We start from the raw sequence: 12476 nt of genomic DNA, 5'->3' as shown, positions 1-12476 counted from the left end.
TAAATAATAATAATAATCTCAAAATAATAATAATTATATTTATAATCATACGTGTTCCACCGTACACCTTTCATAAACTCGACGAAATTTCATTCCACCCTTTAACTTTTATGTTTGAAAAAGTATTTTAACCTATTTTTTTTATTTTTCCTCGTACGAGAGAAGCTCATAAAAAACCACAAAATAATGGAAGAAAAATAAGAAAAAGCCTTATCACATACATAATTCCGCAGGCACAAAACCATCCACACATCCCTTCGAAAAATGCCATAAACCTATCACTCACCACTTTCTATAGCCACAGAATCACCCCACACTTCATTCCTTTCATCATCGTCGTCATCTTCTTCTTCTTACCAAACCTGTTTGCATGTTCCACCTCAATTTGGCACCTAAAGATTCTTCTCTCTTAGAACGGAGGTACCGTACCTTTTCTGCTCCATTGGGTCAGAAGTGTTGCTATTGCTCTTAGTTTGTCGCTCTTGATTGGAATTTGGGCTCTGGGTAGGTCGAGTAGTTGATAGGGGTGTGTGATATGATGGGGTATTGATGAAGTTTTAGAAGGTGCTTTAGTTTTGGAACATTTTTTTGTTTTGGTGTTGTGGGGTGGGGCTCAGTATGTTAATTTTAGTGGGGAACAAACAGGGAACAATGAGTTCCCTTGCTTCTCCAGTGAGTTTGGGGAGCCTCATGGGTGTGAGTTCCTCTGGAAGGTCTCATTCTGTGGTGAAGAGGGTCTCTTTTTCCAGAGGGAATTGTAAGGGGAGAAAGAGATGGCATTGTTTATCATTGTCTGTGTGTAGATATTCAGTGACCACAACTGATTTTATTGCTGACCAAGGGAATTCAGTGTCCCTTGATTCTAACAGTAGTAGTAAGGGTGGAGATGATGGTGCTGGTTTTGTGCTTAAGCCTCCTCCAAGGCCTGTGTTAAAGTCACCAGAGAATAAGGGTGACTCCATTTTGGGGCCCTCAAGGACTGCTCGGGATCCTGGGGATGTGGAAGAGAGGAATAAGGTGATTGAATCACTTGGGGAGGTGTTAGAGAAGGCGGAAAAGCTGGGGAGTTCCAAGGTGAATGGTGATAAGAATAATGGTTCAGTGAACAAACCAATAAGGAATAATGCTGGTGCTAGTCCTAAGGCTGAGAAACCGGTGAATTCAGCAGCATCTCAGAAGTCTAAAACCTTGAAGAGTGTATGGCGTAAAGGGGATACTGTTGCATCGGTGCAGAAGGTTGTGAAGGAAGTACCAAAGCTTAATTATAACAAGAATGAAGAGGATAAGTCTCAAACTAGAGGAGGGGAGAAGGTGGTTTCTCAAACTCGTGCTCCTCAACCACCTTTGAAACCTCAATTGCCTTCAAAACCTCAACCACCTTCAAAACCTCAACCTGCGTTACTATCTAAACCTTCTATAGCTCCCCCACCTGTCAAAAAACCTGTTGTCTTGAGGGACAAAGGGGCAGCTGAAACATCAGTTAAATCCAAAGAAAAGAAGTCACCCATCTTAATTGACAAGTTTGCTTCCAAGAAACCAGTAGTTGATCCTCTAATTGCGCAAGCAGTTCTAGCACCCCCAAAACCAGGGAAGGCACCTTCCCCTGGGAAGTTTAAAGATGATTTCCGGAAGAAAGGTGCTCTGGCTGGGGGAGGACGAAGAAGACGAATTTTGGATGATGACGATGATGCTGATGTGATTCATGAGGCATCAGAGCTTGATGTCTCTATTCCTGGTGCCGCAACAGCAAGAAAAGGAAGGAAATGGAGTAAAGCAAGTCGAAAGGCAGCACGACTCCAGGCTGCTAGGGATGCAGCTCCTGTCAAAGTAGAAATTCTGGAGGTTGGAGACAGTGGTATGCTGGTGGAGGAATTGGCCTACTGTTTGGCAACCAGTGAAGGTGAAATCCTTGGTTATCTATACTCCAAGGGGATTAAACCAGATGGGGTACAAACACTTGACAAAGATATGGTAAAGATGATTTGTAAGGAGTATGATGTTGAAGTCATAGATGCAGACCCGGTCAAAGTTGAAGGCTTAGTGAAGAAAAGAGAAATTCTTGATGAAGATGACCTCGATAAACTCAAAGATAGGCCTCCTGTTATTACTATTATGGGCCATGTAGATCATGGCAAGGTTAGTGATACACTCTGTATTATTCATTTTTCTCTGTTTTATTATTTACCCTGAATTCCAACATTTGCTGACATTTTTTGTGTGTTTTGAATTGGCAGACAACTCTTTTGGATTATATACGGAAGAGCAAGGTATAGTGAAAATTTAATTAAATCAATATGATTCTTTCAGCTTCTTTAAGATCATGAGCATATAAAGCTTATGTTATGTCAATGTTTACGACCATGTTTTACACAAATTCTATAAATTATGATTTATGATTAGGTACAGTAGTTTACATAAAATGTTCCCAATGCTGCTGGACTATGGTTTCCAGGAAGGATATGGTTCTAAATGTGCAATCCATGGATTTCAATGTAAAGGATTAAGGATTAATATATCTTTCAAAGCACAAGCATTTCAATGGCCCTTATGTAAAGAGATACCGACCTGGGAAAATTAAAATTATTGCTAGATTGTGAGTTGTAATATACAATAAGAGATAGTTGCTTAGTAATTAATAATAATTGTTGTTTGTTTTAGTGAAATGCTTTGCCGTAGTTTGCTCCCTTTTCTGGATGCTTCTTTGCTGGCTGCATCTTGTTCTTTTCAAAGCATGAGACTTTTTCACAATTATGTTATTTCTGGAGCTTCTCCTGCGGAATCTCATATTACACTCGTTCAATTTTAGCCTCATGCACAAATTGTTAACAGGTAGCCGCTTCTGAAGCTGGTGGGATCACACAAGGAATTGGGGCCTATAAAGTGGAAGTACCTGTTGACGGCAAAAAGTTGCCCTGTGTTTTCCTTGACACTCCTGGACATGAGGTATGCACAGTTTTAATAAAATTTTCCACTTCTATGTTTTCCTTTATAAGTATGCAATTCTTTCTTTGCCCTGTGTTTCCTTGACACTCCTGGACATGGGTATGCACAGTTTTAATAAAATTTTCAACTTCTATGTTTTCCTTTATAAGTGTGCAATTCTTTCTACTGGGTCATCGTAAAGTCCTTTAATCCTTATCAGGACATAATGACTTACGGTAGCATGTATTTTTAGCTGAGTTATTAGCTATAAGTCAACTTTTCACTTTTCTTTCCCTTCAATTATATATATTGTATGTGCTCCTGTAGGCATTTGGAGCTATGAGAGCACGTGGAGCAAGTGTAACAGACATTGCTATTATTGTTGTGGCTGCCGATGATGGGATTCGTCCTCAAACAAATGAAGCTATTGCTCATGCCAAAGCAGCAGGAGTACCCATAATCATTGCTATTAACAAGGCATGTCAACATGATGGGTGCAACATTATTTATAATTCTTATGCTTTACATGGCGATGCCTTGAGAAATTCTTGTCAAATTATTATTTATTTCTCTTAAACAGATAGATAAAGACGGAGCAAATCCAGAACGAGTCATGCAGGAGCTTTCTTCAATTGGTTTAATGCCAGAAGACTGGGGTGGTAGCACCCCAATGGTTCCGGTTTGTATTTCTTATTTGTTGTTATCATTTCGTACCCTATTTATGTTTCTTTGACTTCAAATAAGTTACATTTTTCTCTTGTCCTTTTATGTCAACAGATAAGTGCTCTTAAAGGAAAGAATGTAGATGATCTCTTGGAAACTGTTATGCTTGTTGCTGAGGTATAATTACTGTTAGTGTCATGACTAGCTTAAGCCACTTTATAACTATTCTATTTATAATTTTTAATGTTGTATTATTGCGTATTGATTGAAAATCTTGTTTATGACATCTACTTGTGAGTTGTGAATTGTGATCAATATATGGTAATAAATCCACTACGAAAGTAAGTTTACACATTCAGCACATCTCTATTTTTTCTCAAATACAGTTTAACACTTTTATTTTATAATATGCTTGTGGTTTAAAAAAAAAAATACTATTATGTTGTGTACTATCATTCTAAAGTCTCCTCCACGAAGGAGATGTCTTGATTAAATTTTGATGCTTTTGTGGGACTGAAGAATATTGACTCATTGACAGTGCATCATTGTTCAGTTAAAATTTACACTTGTTTGCGCTTTTTATTTTTTATTTTTTCTGGCATTCATTCTGATCTAAGCATTAATGATTTAGTTGCAAGAGCTGAAAGCTAATCCTGATAGAAGTGCAAAGGGAACAGTCATCGAGGCAGGGCTAGATAAATCAAAGGGACCATTTGCTACATTTATTGTGCAGAATGGCTCTCTTAGACGGGGTGATATAGTAGTTTGTGGAGAAGCTTTTGGAAAGGTTGGTAGATAGCTAAACTTAAAATTCAATGCTAGATGACCTTAATACGTGGTTACGGAATTCTGCCGTTCTACTTTGCTTCCCTCTGTATTTAATATCTTTTATTTCTTTCTTTCAGGTGCGGGCTTTATTTGATGATGGTGGAAAGCGTGTTGATGAAGCTACACCTTCTGTACCTGTACAGGTTTGTAAATTCGTAGTAAGAAGGTGGCATATAATTAACACTACTTCTTTTCTTTGAGAAATTGCTTAAAAAAGTGGTCAACACAGTACAAAAGAACTAGGGGTGGGAGGGGGAGAGGGGATTGTGAAGTAGTTAGGACACCATTTCCCATTAAGCTAAATTGGACAACTAGTGTTCTATATATCAGTGTTGTGGCTCATTTGATTGCATGATTCATATTAATAATGTGGTTTCCCTTGACATGTACACGGACTGAATCACTTTATCTGCATGTATTTATTTCTAGCTTCTAATCCAGACTCTATCATCTTTTATTCATTGGTGAGAATTCATTGTTGACATGAAATTTCTGCATTTGCAATTTAAGTTACATAATTATTGTCTGTTATATTTATTTTATGTGCATTTACATCCATGTATGATTACTGAACAACACATTTCTACAACCAAGAACAAACCAAATACTACGGAGAACACAAATTTGAGGTTCTTTGTATTCAATAATGGTTTTCTCTCTTCAATGTGAATGGATATGAGCTACGCTTTTGTGTCTGGTTAAGGTGTGGGGTGAAGCAATCCTATAAAAGATTGTAGTTATAAGATTTTGCGATGTCTTTTTGTACAACAAATGCTTCTTTCATCTGTCTTTTTCTAGATTTGCCTGGGAAGAATAAGTAGAGTTGCCCAGCTGTTGCATTAGTAATTACTACAAAAGAGTGATTGATCTCATTCTATCTCTGTATATTTCATTTCTCCAACCATTGATATTTCATATTACAAACATACTGATTAAAGGAAATGTTTTCAGTCTAATTCAGCGGGATGGGTAGAATTAAGAGAGAGCTTAGAGAATGAAGCAGCTTCATATTTGGTTGTAGTCCATAATTTCTGCTCCGTATGTAGACTCTGATAGACTTTGTGGAGACTATTCCCCTGGATTATCATAACTGAATGCATAAATTGTGATGGATATTAATTTCCTACAAATTAATATCCATCAGCACTAAATGCATAAAAATTGAGATACATGAAAATAATTTTTCCTAACTTCACTAAGTGTCACTATTTCCTACACTTTCCTCATAAAGAATCAAAAAGATGAAAATATTTTGGTGGTATCAATTTTTCTGTAAGTAGCATAAGGTGGAGAATAAAGAATATAGCACCTTTAGATTTTTAATTTTGTGGTTACCTTCTTCAGGTTTTACAAGAGCCATAAGAATTGTGAAGCTCGTTTTAGATGCTATAATTTTACCTAATTCAAAATTTTCTGATTTATACAGGTTATTGGATTGAATAATGTTCCTATTGCCGGTGATGAATTTGAGGTTGTTCAATCCCTTGATGCTGCACGTGAAAGGGCTGAGGCTCGTGCCGAGTCATTGCGAAATGAGCGCATTTCAGCAAAGGCAGGAGATGGCAAAGTCACCCTTTCTTCCTTAGCTTCAGCAGTTTCCTCAGGAAAGCTGTCTGGACTTGACTTGCATCAATTAAATATTATTTTGAAGGTTGATCTTCAGGTATGGTCACTTCTTTTTTCTAGTGTTGCTTGAATTTGTACACTTTCTGGTTGATTTTTAATTTGAAACTGCTTGCCTAATTGAACCTATTAATGACTTTATCGGTGATATCATTTATCATGCTGTGATCATTGAAATAAAAGAATAACTTACGTAGTATGTATCTAACAGATTTTCCTTTAACTATCCTAAGAGGGCTTTGAGTGGTTTTTTTGCAGGAAAACGTGTGTATGGTAATAGAATTACCCAGACATGCTTATTATCTACCACGAAACAACATTGCCTGTTGGAGTGCTAAACATGAGTGTATTATGTAATTTTTAGTGTAACCTGTATGGAAGGCTGAATAACCTATCCTATTTGCTATCAATAACCTAGCCTGTGTCCAAATCTGTTATATGCATAGTCAAATGTCCACAATAGGTAAACATACAAGGAAGGTGGCATTTTCTGTATTGTATTAAATAGCTAAAACTGCAATATGTTTTGTGGATTACTGTGGTTATTGCTTCACATGCAATTAATGTAATTGTTCTTGGTCATGGCTAGGGATCTATTGAAGCTGTAAGAAAAGCTCTGCAGGTGCTGCCACAAGACAATGTTACATTGAAGTTTTTGTTGGAAGCAACAGGTGATGTAAGCACTAGTGATGTGGACCTTGCAGTTGCAAGCAAGGCCATCATTGTGGGATTTAATGTGAAAGCACCAGGCTCTGTGAAAAGCTATGCAGATAACAAAGCGGTTGAGATTAGATTATACAGAGTTATTTATGAATTAATTGATGACATACGAAATGCAATGGAAGGGCTCCTAGAACCAGTTGAGGTAAATCAACATATCTTGAAATTTATAACGTTATTGTATATTATACATATGCACATTTATGTGAGTGCACAGCAAAATGATTTTACATGGCATTTAAATACAATCAAACTTGTTAAAATATCTTACCGACATGTAAATTTGATTTATACGGTTTCTAAAGGGTACTTAGAGATTTATATTATAGTGCCTATTTGGCTGAGACTTATTGCTATCTTTTGGTAGGAACAAGTAATGATTGGTTCAGCAGTAGTACGAGCTGTATTCAGCAGCGGTAGTGGTCGTGTTGCTGGATGCATGGTTACTGAGGGAAAGGTGCTAAAAGATTGTGGTATTCGAGTCAAGCGGAAGGGAAAAGTAGTTCATGTTGGTATAATTGATTCTTTGAGACGAGTGAAAGAAATTGTTAAGGAGGTATGGCTCTGCTTCCAGTATTAATTCCGATTTTTAGAATTCTCACACAAGAATTACACAGCAACAAATGCATAATAGAAGTATGAAAACAGTTGGACAAATGTTACTCAATTTATAAAAACTTATCAATTGTGCACCCAATAATTGGCAGTCCATTTTTGTTGCATTTGGCTCTGACAAATGGGCATCAGCTATGTTAGTTTTATGAAAAGTAAACATTTGTTAGTATATTGACTCTTGACCTTTACCTATCAAATATGCCAGTATTCTGGAGATAATGCCGGTGTAATGGACAGTTTTTGGAATGAGTTGGTTTCAAAAGAATGCTATATTTGCTATTTCTTTGTCAACATCTGCTCTAATTTAAATTTACGTGGTTGATTGTAAATCCAACAAAGTTGAGCAGCTTATAACATTATTTTTTTGTTATGAAAATATATTTTAATCATTAATGAAACTTTGAATGATATGGTTGAGTAAAAATTATCTTACTTAAGTGAATCTTGTACTTCACATGCATTAAATGAATTCCCATCATGCAACTTTTGAGACTTTATCATTAACTTTAGTATATTACATTGAATGAGAAATTTGTAATTTATCCAATTTTCCTGTCTGATGCTTTGATGATGATTATTGTTGAGTCTCTCATGTACAGTACTTTGTTTTCTGCTATAAATGTGATAGGACCTGGTATTATTGAATAAAAAAGGTAACAACAGTGGAACAAAAAGATACTGAAACCATAAAACATAAATCAGAGAATGTTCTCTGTCCTACAGTTACCCCACAATACGCTAAAATGATTCGCCCTCCTCCACCTCCCCCACTCTCTAGCTCTTTATTCTCTTTTTCTCCCTACTTATTCCCGTATCTCCTTTCCCCCAATCCTCCCTTGCAACATGTGCAGTTAGTTACCTCCACTCATAACAGACTCATTCCCACTAGTGACCTTTTTGCCCCTTCTTGGGTAGTAATATTTCAAAGACCTTTGCTGTGGAGGCCCATAAATACCCTCCCCAACAAGCGACACCTTGTCCTCAAGGTGGAATCGGGGAAAAAAAGTTTGAATCACGTCTTAATCTTCCCAAGAACTGTCTTCTGTGGGTAACTCAGTCCATTTAATCAGCACTTGCCACTTTCCATTCAACAATTTCCTTGTGGCCAACCCTTACCCTGGGTCTACCATCAATTCAAACTCATTTGAGAGGAACTTGGGCAGTTCATGACTCAGCTGGCAGGAGGGTAAAGCCTTCTTTAACTGTGAAACATGAAACACAAGGTGTTATCGTGAGCTGTCTGGAAGTTGTAATCTGTACGCCACTTCCCCAATTTTGGCCAAGATCTTGAATGGCCAATAAAACTTGGGACTGAGTTTTTCATTAATGTGTGTAGCTAATGACTGCAATTTATAAGGTTGAGCTTTACAGGTACACCATGTCTCCTACCCGAAATTCCACCTCATGCCTACCCTTATAAGCTTGTTCTTTCATTCTCCCTTGTGCCTTGAGCAGGTTTTGCTTCAACTCAGCCAAGATACTATCACGAAGCATCAACTCTTTTGTCAACTTCCGCTATGATAGTGCTATCTCTTGGATATGGGATAATCATAGGAGGATCCTGGCCATAAAGAGCCTTATATGGACTCATTTTTATAGTGGCATTGAAAGAGGAATTAAACCAAAATTCTCCCCATGGTAACCATTTCACCCATGGAAGCTGACAATTTCTTTCACAAAAATAGAAGCCACATCCTTGGCTGTATATGGGTGCAATAAGGGAATAAAGTGAGCATACTTACTCAATCTATCCATAATCACCATGATAGTGTTTGCATTCTTTGCTTTGGGCAGCCCACCAATAAAGTCCATAGAAATGTCTTTCCACACAGGATTTGGAATGAGAAGTGGTTGTAATAGGCCTGCCGGTTTAAGGTTTTGAACCTTACTCTGTTGACACACCTAGCAAGCAGCCACAAACTTTTTTACATCCTGTTTCATTCCATTCCAATGAAAGGCCATTGCCAAGCGTTTGTAGCTCCATGTGACACCCAAATGCCTATCCTAACAAGATTTCTTGGACATTCTGTTCCACTCGCTATCGGGCCGCTAACAGACCACTCACTAATTTCTAGTCCCACGCATGCTTTCATTAAAAGAACAAGTTAGTACGCACAAAACAAAGCTATGCTATGTCTACAATGCACCTAAAAGAGCTAAACATGCAAAAATTGCATTTTAGAGTGCTATGCATAATTGGACCATATTTCAACCATCTCAAAGTCAGAAAAATTGTATTTCAATGCCCTAAAGCTGTCCCAAAGGTTGCCCTTTCATTTGGAATTGAAGAGCAAAAAGTCAACTCTTCTACATTGAAGCAAAATGGCTGAATCAGCTTCCTCTTTGTGACTTCTCTGAACTTTGAGATGAGATTTTAGGTCTTTCTTATGCATTTCACTCAAAAATCCTAGACAATGTTACTCAAACCAAACTACTTCTAAAGACTCCTAAAACTAGACCAAATTCTACTTCTAAGACTATTTATCAAACTAAGACTTACACACTATCATGCCACTAAGGATTTATGAACCTAAAGATGTATGCGAACTGGACCAAACTAATAACACTTCTGAGAACTATATTAAAATGTATTAAAAGCACCTAATTACGCTACTTTTGCAGCACTAGACTAGAAACCTAATTAAACTAACTCTAGACTAATTTCTTAATTAACCACTTAAAACCTACCCAAAACAATGCAATTGGCTAAGAAAAAAATCTAAAGATTAGGGATTTATCAACCACCCACAAAATATCTCATCTTATGCTTGATATGTCTAGTCCTCGACAAGAGAGGTTGTGTTGGAAATCTCATATTGACAAAAGATATAGTCAAGTTATAATATATAAGGGAGTACTTTCTAAGCTTAACGTTTACTTGCTAAGAAGATATAACACATAACAACCAAGTTTGAGTAGGTGTGTTTGACTACATGGATATGACTCCACTGGACTCCAAATCCAAAATCAAAATTGTATTGCAATCTTTGGTTCTTAGAATTTTAAATATGTTTTACATGTGAAGGGCGATGAAAAATTTTCATTGAAAGTGAAATTGCCTTCATTAGGAAAGTAAGGTGGAACTTTCTTATACATAGATGATATTGTATTGTGTTTTACTTTGATAGTGAATCAGGTATAAACTTAATGTTTTTCTTGTACTTGATCCTTAGGACGTCTTCTATCTAGCGGTAACAAAATGGGTTGGTTTATATCATCCGGAACTGCATGAATCTACCCAATAAAATGTAGGGTGGTGGGCTTTAAATTTTAAATTCAAATTAAACACAAACCTTTTATAGCCTGATCAGATCATGACTTTATCCGGGCTTAGTCTGCAAAAAAGCTCCGGAAAATCAGGCTTTAAGAAGGCTTGGAGTTCATTTTAGTGGCACAAATGAATTTGGATATTATATATTTGTCTGATTCGCTATAGCCTACAACCTGCATTGGGTTGGGTAACCTGTTTTGCTACCTCTATTTCTATGACATAATTTTCCGAGTGAAGCTTATTCAGATGCTGCCCTAGTTTTACTGTGTAATAGCTTTTTCATGCTTTCTTTTTAGAATGATTGAACAACATTTTGCCAGTGTATTGTATAATTCAGCTGTGGTTTCTTTGTGTTGAATATGTGTTGTCTCCATGTTACTCTAGCTACTGGCTGAATACACAATCTCTATCTCTCCCTTGTGAACAGGTAAATGCTGGTCTTGAGTGTGGACTTGGGTTGGAAGACTTTGATGACTGGGAAGAGGGTGACATTCTTGAAGCCTTCAACACAATTGAGAAGAAGAGAACCCTTGAAGAGGCCTCAGCATCAATGGCAGCTGCTGTGGAGGGAGTAGGAGTTGCATTGTAGAATGAAGACTGATGTGTGCCACTCTCAGATTGATTTCCTATCTTGTGTTGGACACAGCCCAAATGCACTCCAGGTTCCAGTTGAAAATACGTTGTATTTCTCTCCAATTGATGTTGTGAAATTGGAGAGGTAACAATTCCCTCATTCATTATATTGATATTGAGGTTGCCACTTCTGAAGATCTGTGTTCAAAATGATTTGTTGCATTGTAAAATTGTATATAAGAAAGTATATCAGTTTCAGCTCTTTGTAGAGGGAAAAAGTTTCAAGGCCTTGACCCAAAATACGTGTAACAACCATATATAAGACAAGGGAAGAATTGCAGTTTTTTTCTTCATTTTTTGTATGATGCTATATAATGGACGCATCATCATATTTTTGATAAAGGAGAAAAAAAAAAATAGATGCATCATGCACTGATCTGAAAATTTGTATTTCTACTGATTTTTGCTCCTAGATGGAATATATTTAGATTATCCAACGTTGTGCAACAATGTGAATGCTTTGATTAATGTTTTTTTCTTTCTGCATTTTGTTTTATTACCTAACGACTAGATTAGATAAAACTACGAAAGAAACCATATTGGTTAACGTTTACTTATCTACACATGGATTATTCATTTTAAAAATTTTGGATCTATAGTGTATGTGTAGGTCTGCATATATTTCACTCTTATTTGTACTCCAATCTTAAAATTGTATTCCAATCTTAATTTAAATTTTGAATCAGAAAAAAAAAATATATTGAGGAAAAAGTAGATTAATTTTTAGGGTTAAATATATTTTTGGTTCTTCAAATTTCAGTAAAATTTGGAGTTAGTCCTTCATAAAACTTTTTTGACTAATTTAATCATTTATCGAGATATAAGATACTAATATGACAAAAGAGAGCACTATTCTATTGTGTAAAAGTAAAAAAATAAGAAAAAGAAGGAGAAGAGTGTTGAATGGTAAACCGAGTGGGGGAAATGGAAACAAAATATAGCTTCAATAAACTTTGACGTATAGTATTTTGAAAATTGTTAACTATGCACTTGGAAAAAAAGAAAATCATAACTTCAGCATGCTAACAATTTACTACGATCTTTAATATTTTTTTAAAACAATGAATAAAAAATACTTACCATTATTCTTTCTATATTTTCTTGATTTCCCAAACCTAGAAATATAGTAATAGATTTATTTTTACGTTATTTATTTATCAACGAAAACTATGTATGTGTAGAAATTGTTCCTTGAGTATAT

The 12476-nt window shown here is 36.2% G+C and overlaps 1 protein-coding gene across 2 annotated transcripts; it reads left to right on the top strand.

Moving 5' to 3' along the window:
* Positions 1 to 240: 240 nt before the first annotated feature.
* On the top strand, positions 241 to 11712 carry FUG1 (Translation initiation factor 2, small GTP-binding protein). Of its 2 annotated transcripts, XM_028049369.2 has the most exons (12): positions 250 to 2136; positions 2235 to 2267; positions 2830 to 2943; positions 3250 to 3399; positions 3503 to 3601; positions 3700 to 3762; positions 4217 to 4372; positions 4491 to 4556; positions 5840 to 6076; positions 6626 to 6901; positions 7124 to 7312; positions 11070 to 11712. In XM_028049369.2, exons 1-12 carry the CDS (start codon positions 619 to 621, stop codon positions 11229 to 11231), a joined length of 3063 nt encoding a protein of 1020 aa, XP_027905170.1. In that variant the 5' UTR covers positions 250 to 618; the 3' UTR covers positions 11232 to 11712. The 2 variants fall into 2 exon arrangements, with proteins under 2 accessions (XP_085526341.1, XP_027905170.1); XM_085670215.1 differs by lacking the exons at positions 6626 to 6901; positions 7124 to 7312; positions 11070 to 11712 and adding an exon at positions 6295 to 6584 and having other exon boundaries at positions 241 to 2136.
* Positions 11713 to 12476: the final 764 nt, after the last annotated feature.

Source organism: Vigna unguiculata, chromosome 1 (genome assembly GCF_037176805.1).
Source record: "Vigna unguiculata cultivar grain cowpea cultivar isolate G323 ecotype 2 chromosome 1, ASM3717680v1, whole genome shotgun sequence".
Taxonomy (NCBI): Eukaryota; Viridiplantae; Streptophyta; class Magnoliopsida; order Fabales; family Fabaceae; genus Vigna; species Vigna unguiculata.
Note: the sequence above shows the minus strand (reverse complement) of the source record. Positions and strands in the feature narration are given on the sequence as shown.